The following is an 18,046-nucleotide window of genomic DNA, read 5'->3' on the forward strand; positions in this document are numbered from 1 at the left end:
GAGGCTGGCTACTCCACTCTCGGGGATGGAAACCATGTTTCCTCTCCCACTCGCCTGGGGAGATGGGATAAAGATGGAGTCGCGAGTGGTTGGCGCTATGTTGGTTTCCCCCACTGTTCCGCGCGCAACTTGTCTGTGCGCGGGGGGCCAGTCCTGGGATTGGATCCAACCCCAACAGCGTGACAGGGGCTTCTGGCCTAGAACGCTCACCAGCGGCCCGAGGCCGCGGGGTAGTGGGCGGAGAACAGCGGCGGGTTGGGGGAGAAGCCAAAAGAAGAAAAAGAGGGGCGGGGGAGCGACGACCTGGCGGCAGTGGGAACAGCAGATTGCGTCGAGCCAATGGCGACAGCAGGACGAGGTGGCACCAAATTCTCGTTGGCCAATGACGACCAGAGTTGAGGAAGCCTAATTAGCATTTACCCCCGCGGCCGGGGGTTGTTGTCTGCAGTGTTCAGATGCCTTGACTCTCGCGGCGCTCCAGGGCTTTTGGTCTCCTCCTTTTTCCCGCCCTCACCTCCTTTCCCGGCTTCTTCGACCAGCTTTGCGCTTTTTGTCCCTCGTTGTTAAAACGGAATCAAGGAAATATGGGACACAATCACTGCCAGCTCTAGTCTGGGAGCACAGGGAGATCTGCGCACTGCAGTTTCCGGCCGGGACATCCACCGAGCGCGCGAGGCGCACAGACCGTTCTGAACGCAGCGCACTGGATCGCGGCTCCCAAGCGGTCTCTAGAGGCGAAGTCAGTCGGCCCTCGGCCTCAGCAGATCGAATTCCGCTCGACAGTCTCGGCCCTGGGAACGTGATCCCAGCATCACAGAGGCAAGATGCCGGCACATATGCTGCAGGTGAGCTTCTCAGAAGTGGCTCTGGCCACGCGTGCTCTCCGGTTTGAATTGATTTCTAGGTGACTAGTTGAAAACTCCTGGGAGGACTTGTTCATCTTTTTTCCAGCTGCTCTGCCTTCAGTCGATTGCTTTCCTCTCGGTTGGTAACTAGATTTTTAATAGGGGCACTTGATTCCCCTTGTTTCTTAGGCTTTAAAGTAAAGAAAAACCTGGTGGTGCCGGCGCTTTCATGTATACACGTAGGGTTTTCCTTTGTCCGTTACCACCGGTAGGAGTGTTTCACTCTTCTTTCCTTCTGCCGCTTCATCTTGATGTTTGTACCCCCAATCTGTCTGCATAACCTCTGGAAACTTCCCGCTTCCATCTCATTCCAGGCTCATGTAACCTGGGTACTGGGGCAGGGCCTGTGTCTTCACAGCACCCTTCCCCCAGTCCTATGAGAGAGCAAATGTGATCCCGCTGCTGCAAGTCTCTGCTCTCTCCTGACTCTCCTCTTACTCTCCTTCTAGCTCTCCAGCTCCTACACCACCACCACCACCATCACAGCGCCTCCCAAAGGGAGCTCGCAGAATGGAGGAGAAAAGTTGGAGAACCACCCTCTCTACACTGAGGAAGACATCCGCCCTGAAATGAAAGATGACATATTTGACCCCAGCTATCAGGATGCTGAGGGCCCCAGGCCCAAGCTTGAGTATGTCTGGAGAAACATCATCCTCATGGGTCTGCTGCACTTGGGAGCCCTGTATGGGGTCATACTGGTTCCCACCAGCAAGTTCTACACTATGCTCTGGGGTAAGCAGGTTCCCTTGTCCTGAACCAGTACCCCAGGTTTCTCACTGATATTTAATAAGGTGGGGTCTTCCACAGAGCAGCTGCTACTCCTTGTCCTGTTTTTGCCACCCATATGTCTTTGGTTGCTTGAGAGGCTGACTGGGATGGGAATAGAGCCTAATAGGATTGGGATGTAGGGAGTGTCTGTTCTGGGCGTCAGGGAGATCATGGGTGCAGGAAGCTTTGAGTTGTAGACAAGTGACAGAAATCCCTATACTGAAAGAGCTTTTCTGTTTGCAATATTTGCTTGGCTTCCACAAAACTATTTTGACCTGACCCCCCTGGACAGATAGGCTGATTTAATATGGAAGAAGATGGAGAAAATTTCTGTATACTGTGCTACTGTTAACCTAGGTAACAAATGCTAGTCAACAAATGTTCTTGGAATGAAATATTCCTTTCCTTGATTCAGCCTCTCTCCTGAGGCCACAAGGGCGAGCACCTTCTAACACCAGTTCTCCTGGCCCCTCCCTAACCCTCAGGCAGCTGTAATGAGGGAGATTTCTAGTTCCTCCCTGACCCGCCCTTAGCTCAGCTTTTTCAGGGATCTCTGGCTGGAGGCTGAGTAGTCCTGCCCGCTGGATCCACACATGCACTTTGCAGGCAGTTTCACCTCTGAACCTGAGTTGGAAAGGGGAAGCAGGGAGCTTTACAGACCCAGGTGTCCAGATGCTGCTCTGGGTGGGGAGCCAGGATGCCTTCAGAAGACCATCAAAAGTTTCCTGAAACAATCTAAGGTGTGGTTTTTTTCCTGGCAGCTATCTAGGAGAGCAGTGGTTTAGAAAGGCTGGCTGGCTGGCCAAGTGTTAGACTGCTCATAGTCTCTTAGGTCTAATAGGTGGTGATATCTGGTCCCTTGAGCTTTGTCATAGACGTTCTCAGGTGCCACAGGGAAATGTAATTAAGAAGAACCCCTTTCCCAGTGAAAGTTTTTCCAGATAAAAAGTGGGGACAGCACTACTTTGTTAGGATCAATGAGTGTGGATACAGCAGGCAGCAGAGTGCCTGGCTTCTTATCCCAGTTACCCTTATAAAATGCGATGGCAGGTGCTTTTGGATTCAATATTCCGGGGCCATCTGTACCATGAAACAACCCCAGATGTTCCCTTGCTTCTTGGCCAAGTGTTTCTGCTTTGTCCAAAGCCCTTTCTGTCCTGGTAATTGCAGGGCCCTGGCTCCACTGTGGTTTTTCCAGGTAAGGGTGAAGAATATCAGAAGATCTCAGTTGCCACATGGTCAGAGGCCTCATGTCACCTGGATCCTCAATTGCAGCTCAGAAGGAATGTGGACAACACTTTCCTTTGAGGGTCACTGACCCTGTTGAGGATTCTGAAGAAGGAACAGGACAGGATACAGAAGGCAGGGGAGGGAGAGGAGGAGGCTGTTTAAGAAACTGTTATTCTGGCTGTAGAAGAATTAGAACAATTTGTTACAATGTGCTGTCTTCAAACACAACTAAGTGATGTGGCCCGTGAAGATCCACTGTTGGACCTGCCTGGTCAGAGTGAAACATTGGCCTCAGCCCTGCCCCACAGAACTGCTGAACACAGGAAGAGACAAGTACACCTGCCTGTTTCCCCATTAGAGATCATATCTTATGCCTCGTGAGCCTGCAGAACTAGAGGACAGAGGACGCTAAGGCAGGATAGTGTTTGTGTTCTGCCACCAGTTTTGACTATCTCTCAGCATTGTCTCGAATTAGCATTAAATTTGAGATTCTAGACTCACACAGGGACTTGGCAAAGGAGAGACCAAGGAACTGGGCACAGATCTTGGAGAGTGGCTGGTACAACTAGAACAAGAAGGGTTTGTTGACAGAAAACCTAGCTTCAAACTCTGTCTCAAAAAATGGCTTCAGTTTACTAGCTAGGTGGTCTAGATAAACACTTAACCTTTGTGGGAATCTATTTCTTCAACTGCACTATGAAGTGTTAACAGAAGCTGCTCCATTCAAGGTATGCAGTGAATTACATAATATTAATATTTTGCTAGGACCTGAGCCACTGTGCAAATACAACTTTACAGGGCTGACTTTCTCAGAAACAGCCATGCTGCCTCCTACAAGAAATACTTTTATATCAGGTGTTAAATAGACATATCACTGCATCCTTTGATTGTTCCCTATAACATGGCTGCTACAATTGGTCAGTGTGCAGATAGTTCTGGCTGCTCTTTTCACAACTAGCTCACAGGTCCTAAGCTCTGTGGAGTACTTTGGGGCCCTGAATGTCTTACAGAAGTTCAGCTGAAGGTCAAGGGGAGATAGGTTCTGGGATAATGTCCCTGCAGACTGACAATGACAAGTGGCACAACAGTGAGAGGCCTATTCTGCTGTCCTACCTCCTTAGATGCTGGTATGTAGAGATGATGATACTTTTAAGTAGTAAAAGCTAACAGGCTACCAGATACTGTGCTACACATTAGTAATCTGGAGGCTGAAAGCCAAGAGGATTGTAAGTAAGAGGCCAGCCTCAGCAATTTAGTGAGACCCTGTCTCAAAAAATAAAAAGGGCCGGTTACTTATCTCAGTGATACAGCACCTCTGGGTTCTGTCCTCAATATGAAAAAAAAAAAAAAAAACAACAAACAAACAAAAAACTCTAAGAGGCCTTAGTTAAGGGGAGGCAGATCCTTACACAAAATCTAAAAACCACACCAACTCTGTCTTTAGGAGAGAATTTTGACATGCCTTGTAAACTTGCCTGTTGGTGACTCCTCTGTTATCTTGTTCTGGCAGCCTATGTGTACTATTTAATCAGTGGCCTGGGCATCACAGCAGGAGCTCATCGCCTGTGGAGCCACCGAACTTACAAAGCGCGGCTGCCCCTGCGGCTCTTCCTGATCATCGCCAACACCATGGCGTTCCAGGTGAGAAGCTGGTGCTGCTTAGCTCTCGTGCCTCTAGCCAGTCAATGATCCTGGGTGGAATGAAGAGGATCAGTGCCCAGAGAGAAGCCCCAGTAGAACAGCCATTGCCAGTTCCAGATACTGTGGTCACCTCAAGTGAGGCTCAATGCTTAATTACATCCAGCTTGGGAATACTTCATCACTGGAATGGGAAATAGGAGGTGAATAAGAAAGGCTATATGATAGGGAATTATTGTTCCTCCCAGTGTCCCTTCTCATATAGTATAGCTGTTGTTGTCCTTTAGCATAAAGAACTATGGTCAATCACATGCACAAGTCCTGGGGCCCGGCACCACACACAAAAAAATATGAACCACGGTCATAAACTAGGCACTGAGCCTGGTTTCCTGGGCAAACAGTGGACATTAAACTTGTGCTCTTAGGTGACTATCTTAGGACCCCGCCACAGTGGGATTGAAGAGGATGTGTCATACACTCATGAGCTCTTTCAGATAGTAACAGCAAATAGTTCTATAGCGCTGTGCTAAGTACTTGACATAGCTTACTCACTTCCTTCTAAGATGGCTAGGAAAGTAGGTCTTATTATTATCATCCCCAATTTACAGATGAGGAAACTGAGTCAGGACTAACGTGGTGTGGCAGCACCAGATAGGACCACAATTACTCTGCTCTAGTAACTTGTATTTTGAAGTTCCTGCTGTTTACCTGTGGGCCAAAGGGAAGGAAAAGTCATATTGATACATTCTTGAAGAAAGAGTCTCCAACAAGCCCAGATGTCCTTTGGAATTGTAGTCATGGTCATGAATCACTTGCTGTTCTTGTTCAGTTGGGTGAGCAGTCACATGTACAGGCATCAGCGTAGAGCCTCTGCCACTTACCCACAGACTACCACTCCGGGGCCTGAGGCCACTTGACTCATAGGTTCCCAAAAAATTGGTCTTTGAGGACCTTGTCCCTCCTTTGCTCCAGGAGTGGCAGTCTTTCCCAATGACACTGTCTGAGCTCAGTGTGATTTACTTCCATTCTCCCCATCATATAACCTGCAAGAAGCAGCATTGCTATTCCTGTGGTCTGGGATTAAGTTGCTTTTCTACCTGAGCTTCAGGGTCAATTGTGCAGAAGAGGGCAGGCTCCAACAAGTCTTCTTTGGAGCCAAACTCATAGATACTTTGTGAGGTTGGACCCTTGCAGACATCCAAGCATGGGACTTCTCCCAGGAGAATGTCCCCTCCTCAGGTTTGTGTTCCTCTTCTCTGTCCCTCCAGAATGATGTTTATGAGTGGGCCCGAGATCACCGCGCCCACCACAAGTTCTCAGAAACAGATGCCGACCCTCACAATTCCCGCCGAGGCTTCTTCTTCTCTCACGTGGGTTGGCTGCTTGTGCGCAAACACCCAGCTGTCAAAGAGAAGGGCAGAACGCTGAACTTGTCTGACCTAAGAGCTGAGAAGCTGGTGATGTTCCAGAGGAGGTGAGTGAAGGGAGGATGGGGCATGTGGCCTTGGGTATCTGGGGTTCAGGGACCCAACTTTTTCTCTCAGAACTTATAAAATAAAAACTGAGTGACTTACTGGGTTTGCATGTTCAGATCATTTAAGTTAACTTTTAATGTGGCACAGATCCACAGACAAACTAATGCTCTGTTTCTTTGTGTGTGTTATCTGAGTGAAACAAATCAAGGGCAAGAAATGATTATTGACACAGGACAATCAGGGATACAAAAATGAATATAGCTAAGTCCTTATCTTAAAGAAGTGTGAAGCCTTTCGGGGGACTGAGGATGATAAACCAAGTACCTGAATAACCATGATACAAGGCAGAATATCGGCTATACCCAGGAGGAAGAAAGAGGAGGGAAATTACTCAGTAAAGAACTCTAGGGAGAGGTTTGCAAAAAAAAAGAGTAGCATCAGAATCCATCCATGGTGTGGAGAAAATGAAAAGAATGAAATAAAGCCTCATGCGTGTTCTAGGAACGTCCTTCTGTTTAGAGTATAGGGATGGGGCTGGATAAAGGATTACAGAGACTGATAGGGTTCCTATAGAGTCCTAGGCACAGATGTAGGATTTAATTCAGCTGGCAACATGGAACTACTACTAATGGTCTCTGCGGGAGTGTGAGACAGTCAGAGGTGCGCTTCAGAGAGCCTGCTCTCAGGTTGGGTGGAAGTAACCACTGAGCCAGAGAGAGGAGAGGCAGGGACACAGGTCAGATGGTAGGAAGGACCCATGCTAGGGATGCAATGACAACAATGGAAAGGAGATGGAGACAGGGAATGTCAGTCATACAAGTCAAAGATGTGACTGCTGTAGGGAGGTAGGCAGTCAGTCCCCTTGGAATGTCAATGGCCTGGTCTGTGTGGAAGTAAAGAGTAGAACAAGGCCTCGGGAGGGACAGAGACCTGCAGGTGATTAAGGACACTCAGTGTGCCTCCTGAGGGAAAAGCAAAGAATTATGGGTGGTCACAGGAAAACTGTGCCAAAAACTGATGAACAGGTTAAAGTTAAGGGAGTCCTAACTTTAGAGCTGAAGAATCTGGGCTGATGAGCTTGAGATTTGAACCCTCACCTATTTGACCAACATCACCTTATGGTCTCATGAAAAAGAAAAATGGATTTCAAGTCAGGAGATGGGAATCATTTAACAGGTCCATATCACCTCATCTAAAACCTGACATAGGAACACTATGTGCTTTAAAGATTTCCCACCCCATTTCCTCTATCTGTTTTATGCCATACTGTACTCATAGTGTGGGAGGAAAGATACAGCCCACCCAGTGGGAATGGACAATCCAGGTAGGTGTGAGAGTTCTCTCTCCACTGAGTAAATGTGGGATCTCTCAATGTAGGTACTACAAGCCTGCTGTCCTGTTGATGTGCTTCATCCTGCCCACACTGGTGCCCTGGTTTTGTTGGGGTGAAACTTTTCTACACAGTTTGTGTGTTGCCACTTTCCTGCGGTATGCCATAGTGCTCAATGCCACCTGGCTGGTGAACAGTGCTGCCCACCTCTACGGATACCGCCCCTATGACAAGAACATTAACTCCCGGGAGAATATCCTGGTTTCCCTGGGAGCTGTGGGTAAGTCATCAGTCCCTAATATGACCACATCTGGTCTGCTGATGAGGAGCCAGAGGAATCTAAATGACTGTTTTTATGACCACTTTGTAGTTCATTTTCTACTAGGGGCAGCATATTTGGGAAACCCTTATGGGAGTGAAGCAACAACTCTATGAAAGTGGAAAGGATGAAAAATAATACTGCTTTTGATTTTAAGTTATAAAACAATCTCAAGTGCTACCCATTATTAGTCCCTTTTTAAATTTTTTTATTTTTATTTATTGTAGATGGACAGCATACCTTTATTTTATTTATTTTTATGTGGTGTTAAGGATCGAACCCCGTGCCTCACACATGCTAGGCCAGTGCTCTGCCATTGAGCTACAGCCCCAGCCCTTTCTGAGTTCCTTTGAGTTTTCCTTTTTCTAGTCATCTCATAGGTCTATAGTCTTACTTCGGGTGGGGGATGTCTAAAGACAAAAGTTGAGATAGCTGCATGGTTTATAACTCTAGTGTTTTGTATGTAAATATTCTGTATAAAATTTTAATTATGCCATACTTTTTTTTTTTTTTTTAATCTCAATACTGTATTTGGATATGCCCTACTTTTAAGAGTGTGCCAGCTGGGTATGATGGCATGTGCATGTAATATAATCTTGGTGGCTTGGGAGGTTGAGGAGGATTGCAAGTTCAAAGCCAGCCTCCACAATTTAGTGAGACCCTAAACAACTCAGTGAGACCCTATCTCTGAATAAACTATTAAAAAGAGCTGGGGATGTGAATCAGCGGTTAAGCGCCCTTAGGCTCAATCCCCAGTAACAAAAAAAAAGGTGGGCCAGGCCTTATTATTTAGTGATGCCAATATGAGGGAATCAGTGCATCTGTTGGTGACCTTTTCCCACCTCCTACCTGTCCCATTTTCTCTTTTCCTTTTTTTTCTATTTTCTGCTTTTACTATATGTTAGGCACTCCCCTTAGCCCACAAAACTGTGGGAATCTTCCAGTAAAGCAGAGAATTTAATTACAATTTTCTGTTTCCTTCTTTGATGTTCACTATTCCTAAATTGTATCTCTCTATAATCCCAGTCACAATTGTCAGAGTTGAAGGAAACAGTTCTACCATCTGTCTCCACTTTTTCCTGTCCTTTCATTCCAAGTGCATATAGACTTTGACCAAGGCCTCAAATTAATTTTCCCTGTGGAGACCTCATGGCCACTTCTCATCAGTGATGAGAGCTATTGTTTGAAAAGTATTTTCCCCCCTATATTTTTGGGGCTTCCATTTATCTTCCCCCTCCTTTCAGGTACCTTTTACAATTATGCATATTCTTACTTTGACTCATGTTTGAAATACATTATCTACACTGTGCAAACCTGAATTTTCATACAAGTGTGCATCCTATATTGTAAATGGTACTATAGTGAACTCTCCCAATTCTAGCCTCCCTAAGGACCATCATAAAAAAGTGGTTGGCAGCATCTTACTTAATTTCCATTGTCCTTCATTACTCCAAAGCTGCTCTTTTATCCTTCTCATTTCAGAGCTTCTCCTTCTCCGTTACCCCTGTTTCCTGCCTTGTGATGTTTTTCATCTTGAATTACCTCCCTCACAGTCACATGATCATCTTCTCTCTGATAAAGCTGACCTCCCCCTAGAGCCTTCCTTGGGATGTCTCTTACTGACCCAGGTGCTACCCATTAGCTATTTGCTCCCTTTTTTCTCTTGTTTATGTACATATGATTCCATTTTAAATTGGATGTTAGGCTTGGTGATTGCTCACCCAGAGCCTTGCTATTAAACCATGTGTGGAAGTAGCAATCCTCTTGTCAGCAGTACCAGTTACTCTGTATAGTCTCCTTATCCTCAAGATAGATTTCCCATCACAAAGGTTCCCAGACACATGGGTGATCAGGGTTTCTTGACTCATTTCTTAAGATGCTTCTGAGGGCATTGGGATTCAGAGTAGAAGTCACAGGGTTCATCCATTTCAGTCAGCTTTCTCAGGGTTTTGTGGCACCCTGCTGGGTAAGAGGTTGCAAAGATGAGAACAGCAATCCACTGAGATCCTTAACTTCTCTCCTTGGTTTTGTTCCAGGCGAGGGCTTCCACAACTACCACCACACCTTCCCCTATGACTACTCTGCCAGTGAGTACCGCTGGCACATCAACTTCACCACGTTCTTCATCGACTGCATGGCTGCCCTCGGCCTGGCTTATGACCGGAAGAAAGTGTCCAAGGCCGCCGTCTTGGCCAGGATTAAAAGAACTGGAGATGGAAGCCATAAGAGTGCCTGAGTTTCGGGTTGTCCAGGTTCCTTTTGTAAAGCCACCTGGGCAGAGGTTTAATGTTCTGTTAATTAACTACTGAGTAATGCTACCCAGATGCTAAAGACGATGACCTTAACCCATTCTAGTACAGTATTCTTGTAAACGCTCAAGTATTGAAAGGCAACAACTCCCCTTTTTGATGCTAGGCTGATTTTTTTCTCTTCTATTCCCATTTTCCTTTTCTTTGCTTGGTTCCTATCACCTTCCTTTCTCTCCTCCCTCATTGCCTCCCAGGCAAGCACCTGTTCAGCCATAGGTTGGTGTCCATTGTAAAAACCCAGCAGTCTTTCTAGAGTCTAAAAGTAAAGATCTTTTCCCCAGATAATTTTCTTTTCTTGATCTCTCCTGAACTTCCAGGTAGGTGACTCTAGCTAGATATGCAACAAAATCTTATCAAAAGTGCCCATTAACTGTCATCAGCCCATGCTTTACTAGATGGAAGGTGAAAATAACTATTTGTTGCAAAGCTTACAAAGCAGGTCATTCATCAGGGGAGAGTGAGCATGCAGGGTATGATTTGTAAGTAAGGAGTGGTTGAGGTGGGAAAGCTCTTTTTGTAATCAGACCCAGCTGCAGAGGCCTGTAGTCTCCCTATCGAGTATGCTTCCTTTTTCTCCTGATTAATTAGTAGAGTGGCCATGAAGGATGGCAATTAAATTACAGCAGCACATCTTAATGTCTCAATATAGTTTGAAGTGAGGATAAATGGGAAGCATTAGGAAAAGTGGTCTCCGTTAGGGAAAAATATTTCCCCCTGTATTAACAAGGAGATTTCTTATTTCATAGACAAGCAAGTTGTCGGGTTGACTGTGTCCAGAAACGATGGATACAGCAACAGCTCATAGAGTTTGAAGATTCTGTGAGCTGCTTGTCCAACTCCTTTCATCTTTCTGCTGTGCTATCTTCAGGATTTTGTTCACTACCCTTGTAGTGATAGGATGGCTGTGGCATTTCCAAACATCCAACAATGGAAAGATTTTAGCAGGTGAACTTGGGTCAAAGTTAAACATGTATGGACATAATCTGTATTGCAGCATGAAAATATTCACTTGGAGTATTTCCCTCTGAAAAAGAAATAAGAAGCTTGAAGGAGAAGAGGCATTCGCTGGTGTACCCATTCCTCCCACTGCTGGGCAGGAGATGGACAGTTTGAGGGGCAGGGTCTGTAGGCAGCTCCTAAGATCACTTTCCAAAGGAAGGGCTCTAACAACATATTGCTGGAGGGTTTAAAAGTTGTTGAGTAATTTGTTGGGTGTTCTAGTGAACCGAGTTAGATAGTAGGTCCATTCAGTCATTACAATTTCTCCTTCAATAGATTAAAACCTAGGCTTCCTCCCCAGGTATTGTGCCCTTTCATGCATTCCTTTTTCTGTGACCATCCAGACTGTACTACCCTAGGACTGCCTGGGGCAGGGTTGTGGGATAGGGATCTCTTAACCGCCTAGTTTCCTGGCTCCACTCCATCTGTCCTTTTCTCTTATTGGCTCTCTTGGTTCTCTGACATGTGTCTTCAGGGCAGTGAGGATCCTGTCTAGGCGGCACCCTGTCCTGCAGACATAATGCTTATGGGCACTAAACTAAAGTAGCCTCCAGATCCTCTTCACCTCCACCCTATGTGCCTCTGCCACACTGATAACTTCAAAAAAGTTTAGCAAATCTTCTCAAAATATCCCTGGCTCAGACAGGCTCCCTTCCCAATAAGCCAAGCCAAATACCCACATTGTGCCAGTGAGCCAGCTGTGGAGCAAAGCAGGGTTTGTTGATAATCTCCTTTCTAGGACAGAAGGGAGCATACTCAGTGTGATTCTTGCAGGAAGAGGAGGACACTTTGTCTTCGTTTTGAAAGGAGGCCCTGACCAGGAGCCAGAGTCTGCTGCAAAGCTTGGCTTAAATGTGGGATCTGAGATGCCATGAACTTTGCTGAAAAGAGTGTCTGTTCAGCAAAGAGATCCCCTACCACTCAGCCAGGCAGACAATAGGATAGAAGGTGGGGGGGGGGGGGGATCAGAATGTCAGTGGTTTAAAGACTATGGGCCTGTCCTGCCCTGTACCTCAGTCAAAGTTTAGAAGCCTGGCTTTGCTCTCAGCAGGATTGGCAGTGTACAATGCCAAATGCTCTGTCCATTGTTGAGGCCCGATGGTAGAAGGAAGCAGGACCTTTCTTCCTGCATCTGTCGAATAGAGGCTACAGGGACCAGCCTGCACTAAGGCAGCCTTGCTTTGAACTGTTCGTTAAAGCAGAAAAGAATCTTATGGAACATCACTGTAGATTATAACTGCTGACCTGTGTGCCTACCCCCAAATATGTCTCTTGGATTGTTTTAATTCTGCAGGTCATCAGATATCTGCTTTAAAATATATGAACAAAACCCTCAATTTTCTCTTATTTCTCTTCAAATCCTCTTCCATGGATTTAATTCATTCCATGTCCCTACACAGTGAGGATGGAGACCTTGGCCTGAGGGTGCAGGATACATGTGTGTGTGGGTAATGGTACATTGACTCAGTGAAGAACAGTTCTCAAGATTCTAAAGCTCAATGACACATTAAAATAAACTCTGATCAAGAGTAAATTTGTAACAGTTATGCTGACAATTTATTCAGGTGCCTTACCTCTTTTCTAATCCATGTTATACATGAGCCTCCCTTGCTTTCTCTGAGTCCCTTAACTTCTGAGAGCCTACAGCAGTGCATATTTAAAATCTGACCCACTTGGAGGATTATCAATGCATTGATTTGAAGGATTCCCTTCTGGGCTTCATTTTGGAAACTTCTTAATCACATTTGATGGAGGGTGGAAGTAATTTGAACATATTTTATTTATGCCTTTTTAATTAAAAGATGCTTACAGTATTTAAAATGGAAGTTTTCTTCTATAGTCTGCAAATATTCTAAGTGTGTTCTCTATAAATGTAGCTGAAGTGGGTCGGTGTGAAAAGTTAAGAAGGCAAGGTAGTCATGCTGCACTGGTGGTGAAGGTCAGGGCCTCCAACCAGTATGCCAAGATAAGGACATTGATCCATGAGGGTAGAACACTCTTGACCTATAATCACCTCTTAATGGTTCCACCTCAATGCTGTTGCTTTGGAGATGAAGTTTCCATAAATTCAGACCATAGCACTGGACAAGTCAATTATAATGTGCCTCAGTATTCCTTTTCTTAAAATGGGGTAATAAAACTGACCTACCTCAATGGACAGGTTTGAGGTATGAGTAATGCTTCTACTAAAGCATTTGGCATCAGCAGAGGAATTCTCAAGACCTGCATGTTTTTTATTATACCAGTGTCCACCATGAACTCGATGTGTACTGTGTCCTGAATGATGTTAGACTACGTCCACCTCTTGAGAGATTGAATGAGTGCAGTTGATAAATGTTGGATAATTAGCCAGACAAAATTTTGAGAATGTATACTCATTGCTATGAAAATAAATGCAGGATACCCTTTCCTTCCTTGGGTGAGATTTTTCCTTATGTGAAATAGTAATTATTTGTAACCTAAGAATCATTTTTGGAATAATTTTCATTAATATCAACTTTGAAGCTAGTTGTTCTGATCTGAGGTTGTGTTTGTTCCTAATAAAATTGATGTGAATCTGATTGCACTGAGTCTTGGAGCTTTTTTTGACTGATGGAGTCTCCTGGGACCTGTCACTATGGCTTATCCTCCTATATGTGTCCTATATCTTTTTAAGAGGAGGGGGAGGGGAAACATGCTGCAGAGGTTGAGTCATACCCCAGTAACCTGCACTGTCCTTCCTAAGGGTAAGTTTAGGTTAAACTGGGCAGCTGGAAAGGAGGTGTCTGTTCCTATTAAATCAATGTACCACCAGTTGGCTGGGGAAATACCAGGTCTCCTTGTGTCATGGACAAGCCTAGAGCAGCAGCAGAAGTGTTGCTGAAAAGCTCCGTCCTTGTCCCTGATGCCAATCCAATAGGTTTTGAAAAAAAGGAAAAAGGTTTATTGCTTTCGAGCAAAGGAGAAACACAGGGGACTCCTGTCCCAAAGGCTACAATTCTGCACATCAGCAGGGTAGGAACGGGAGGGGGGCAGGGAGGTTGCTTATAGAGGTGATGCCAAGGCTACATTCCATGTGTTCTGAGTTGTAATTCACTTGTTAATTTGGGAGATGGTCATTTCTGAGATCTGGCACCATCCCCAAAGTCTGAATTACTTCATTCCTGTGGTGAGTGTGTGCTCAAGGACAGAGAAATCTGCCTAAAATGGGGAAGAGAGGTAATTCTATTTCCCCTGAGATTAGGGAGGGGGAGAGATTAGGGAGGAACAGGGAGAAAGGAAGAGAAAGGAACATGTCCATTTTAAAAATAAATTGCAGCAGCAGAGTGTCAAGGGTTATATGTGAAACATAACGTGGACCACTGTTACACAAGAAACTTCACTGTTCACTGAAGTAATTCACTGAGTAATTACTGAGAGGACTGCTCTGAACTAATTCTGAATTTACAAACTCAAAAGGTTATACACACTGAGGTCTGCCTGATCTTGCTAACTTACATTGATAATGATATTTTCTTCATCAATTAATAGCCTACTTCCTACTTTGGGTCCCTTTCCCTTTTTATTTTGTTTAAAATGTTCAGGCCAGAATGTGTTTTTCAGTTGTTTCAGAATTGCTGTCATTACATTGTCTGTGCTCTGTTTCCCAGGAACTAGTGTCCAATTTTAACAATGCATTTTTACTCTGCTCTTTGCTTTCTTTCTTATTTCCTCCTCTTCCACATCTGGTTGTCTTCTCACTAATTAAACACACCTCTGTGCTGCTTCCAGGAAACATGTATTTTGTACATTTGTGACTTCATCTAGGAGGTTTCTATTCTTACCTGCAAACATTCCAAAAAGGAAGAGTATAGGAGACTGAGTGATCTTAGAAAAGAGTTGATAAACAAGTTCAATCTAATCAAGATTAGAAAAGTGATGAGCTAACCTGTACAATGTACACTGGTATGTGGAAGAAGAACTCCCCATGGGAAGTGTAATATATTCTGGTTTTAACATGCTTTATGTGAGAATGTATCAAGAGGTTAGGGTCTTATATAGGAATCAAGATTAAACTATGTCATAAAAGGGCAAAATAAAATTATGAAAAATATAGAAATAAAACACTTAATGCTGAATGGCCACCAATTTTCTACCCTTCCATAGGGATAGAGCCAGGAAGGTCCCTAAAAAATATATAGTAGGACAGCAAAAAGAAACGGAGCTTCTAGATTGGAAAGGAAAAAGTAACATTATTTGATTTGCAGATGACATGACTGTTTTCACAACGTTCTAAAGAAATCACATGTGCATAACTATTCAAGGTCGTTAATGGGTTGATCAATGCTGCCAGATACAATATCAACATATAAAAATCAATTTTATTTCCAAAAATTAGCAACATACAATCAATAAAAAAATTAAGAGAATCCCATTTATTATATGATCAAAATGAACCAAGTAGATAGGAATAAGATTAACAAAACATGCCCCAGAAAGCCACATTGGAAAATACAAAGTACTATTGAAAAAAATTAAACACCTAAATAAATGGAAATACTACTATGTTCATGGACTGACAATATTGTTAAGATGCTAATATTTCCCCAGTTGACCTAAAAACTCAAGACAATTCTCACTAAGGTCCAACTTACTGTCTTAGAGAAAACAATAAGTAAATCATAGCATTCATGTGGAAATTCAAGGAACCCTGAACAGCAAAACAAATATGCAAAGAAAAGCACAAATTTGGAGGACCCTTACTTCCTGATTTCAAACTTTCTTCAGAGTCATTAATCAAGACAGTGTGGTACAGTACCTGCATAAAGCCAAATAAATCAATGGAATAGAAGGGGAAAGGAGAAATACATCCATGCATCTAAGGTCAATTGATTCTTGACAGGAATGCCTTGATAACCCAGTAAGGATAGAATAATTTTTCAACAAAGCTGGAACAAGTGAATATCCACCCGCAAAGGAATGCTGGTTCACTACCTCATACCATATACAGATATTGACTGAAATTACAACAGCTAAAGCTACACAACTCTTAGCAGAAAATATTAGTGTAAATCTCCATCATCTGGTATGTTTGTCAGCTTTCTGTCACCATGATGAAATACCCAGGAAAAACTCAGAGGAGGATTTATTTTGGCTCACAATTTCAAAGAATCCAGCTCATGGGGGCAGAATCCATTGCTTTGGGCCTGAGCAGAAAAGTGTGATAGAGGAAAGCCTCTCACCTCACAGCAGCTGAGATGAGTTGTGTGTGGGGGACGTGTCCCTCATCAATGGACTAATCCATTATATTAATAATATGAAGTCTTTATTTGGAGATGGGGCCTAGGTGGAGGAAGTAGGTCATTGGGGGTGTGCCCTGGAAGGGTATATCTTGTCCCTAATTGATTCCTCCCTTTTGGGGTGAGGTTTGGAATATTACGGTTTGATTTTGAAATGTTCAAAGGCTCATGAGTTCAAGGCTTGTTCCTCAATGAAACAAAGTTGGAGGTAAGAATTTTGGAAAGTGATTGGGCTCTGACCTTATTAATGGGTTAATCCATTTGGAGATTCATAACTGGGGAAATGGTAGAAACTGCAGGAGGTGGAATCTAGATGGAGAGAGTAGATCCTTGGGGGCATGCCCTTGGGGACTATATCTTGTACCAGTCACTTCCTTCTCTCTCCCCCTCTCTGCTTCCTGACTGTCAAAAGGTATATAACTTTCCTCTGCCATGCCCTCCTGCCATGAAGTTTTTTTTTTTTTTTTTCAGGAATTTGCGTCACAGTGATGAAAAGCTAACACACCTGAGATTAGGCACTTTCTTGGATATGACAGTAAAAGCACAAGCAGCAAAAAAATTTAAATATTGGCTTTCATCAAAATTGAGAATTTTTGTGCTTCAAAAGATAACAGAAAATTGAAACTGCAACCCACAGAATAGGAGAACAAATTTGTAAATCATGTATTTGATTAGAGTCTAGTAATAATATAAAAGGAACTCTTAACCTTGAAGTTATGGAGATTGAACCCAAGGCCTCTGCCCGCTAGACAAGCACTCTATCACTGAGCTGTACCCCTCAGCCCTGCAGATCAAAAATAAAAAGACATACATGATTGTAAAAGAAGAGAAAGCATTTGAATATACATTTCATTTATTAAAATAATACACAAATGGCAAAAAAAAAGGCATATGAAAAGATGCTTAACATTAGTAGCCATCAAGGAAATACTACTCAGAATAACAATGAGATATCACTTCATACCTGCTAGGATGAATATAATAAAGAAAACAGTGAAAAATAATTGTTCCTGAAGAAGTGAACAAACTGGAACCTTATACATTGCTGATGGGAATCTAACATGGTACAGTTGCTTTGGGAAACATACAGGCCATTTCCTAAAGGATAGAAAACAGAAGTACCATGGGACCCAGCAATTCTGCTCCAAGGTATATCCCCAAAAGAACTGAAAACATATATGCATGAAAAACTTGCATATAAATGTTCAGAACTGGATTATGTAAGAGCCCAAAGTAGAAACAACACAAATGTCCATGAACAAAAGAATAAATGAACAACAATGCAGTATATTTGTACAACAGAATATTATTTAGCCATCAAAAGAACCAAGTATTGTTACATGATATAACATGGATGGATCTTGAAAAGTTTGTTTTGTGGTCAAGCAAAAAAAATTTACTGTATGAGTCCACTTGTATGAAATGTCCAGAACAGACTAATATATAGAGAGAAAGCAGATTAGAAGCTGCCAGAGAGCCTGTGGGAGAAGAATGAAGAGTGACTGCTAATGGGCACTGTTTTGTAAGGAGTGATGAAAATGTTCCAATATTAGGTCATGGTGGTAGTTGCGGGACTCTTCTGAAAAAATGGGCGAATTGTACTCTTTAAAAGGCTGATTCTATGACATATGAATTGAATCTCAATAACAAAGATCGTATGAGAAAAAGAAAGTGCCTTGTATTATATTACTTTTACCATTAGTGGTAGCTGAGATTCACACTGAAACAGATTAAAGAAGCGCAAAGGAAATTCAAGTATTTGATTAAAGGAAGCACTATTTTCTCTTAATTCTCCAGTGATATTATCTCCAGTCT

General features: G+C 43.5%; 3 protein-coding genes across 3 annotated transcripts in view; all 3 read left to right on the forward strand.

The window, feature by feature from the left end:
- The window catches only part of LOC306659734 (acyl-CoA desaturase 1-like), a 182,132-nt gene extending 170,203 nt beyond the window's left edge, over window positions 1–11,929 (forward strand). The window contains exon 7 of the transcript XR_013763403.1: window positions 10,474–11,929. The gene's annotated coding sequence lies outside the window, so the exon portion shown is untranslated. The remainder of the gene's footprint in view (window positions 1–10,473) is intronic.
- Window positions 1–18,046, forward strand: part of PKD2L1 (polycystin 2 like 1, transient receptor potential cation channel) — a 261,390-nt gene that overhangs the window by 64,112 nt on the left and 179,232 nt on the right. The window lies entirely within an intron of this gene.
- Window positions 430–11,929, forward strand: LOC306659735 (acyl-CoA desaturase 1). The gene is made up of 6 exons (XM_079137459.1): window positions 430–845; window positions 1,355–1,637; window positions 4,414–4,544; window positions 5,810–6,015; window positions 7,394–7,626; window positions 9,702–11,929. Exons 1-6 carry the CDS (start codon window positions 825–827, stop codon window positions 9,899–9,901), a joined length of 1,074 nt encoding a protein of 357 aa, XP_078993585.1. The 5' UTR covers window positions 430–824; the 3' UTR covers window positions 9,902–11,929.

Source organism: Sciurus vulgaris (assembly GCF_902686455.1).
Source record: "Sciurus vulgaris genome assembly, chromosome: 4".
NCBI lineage: Eukaryota > Metazoa > Chordata > Mammalia > Rodentia > Sciuridae > Sciurus > Sciurus vulgaris.

Excerpts from the sequence above, each read along its gene's own strand:
- LOC306659735 (XM_079137459.1), top strand. The coding sequence starts at position 825 with ATGCCGGCACATATGCTGCAG. Across the intron at positions 846-1,354 it reads TGCCGGCACATATGCTGCAG|CTCTCCAGCTCCTACACCAC; the intron begins GTGAGCTTCTCA and ends CTCTCCTTCTAG. Across the intron at positions 7,627-9,701 it reads GGTTTCCCTGGGAGCTGTGG|GCGAGGGCTTCCACAACTAC; the intron begins GTAAGTCATCAG and ends GTTTTGTTCCAG.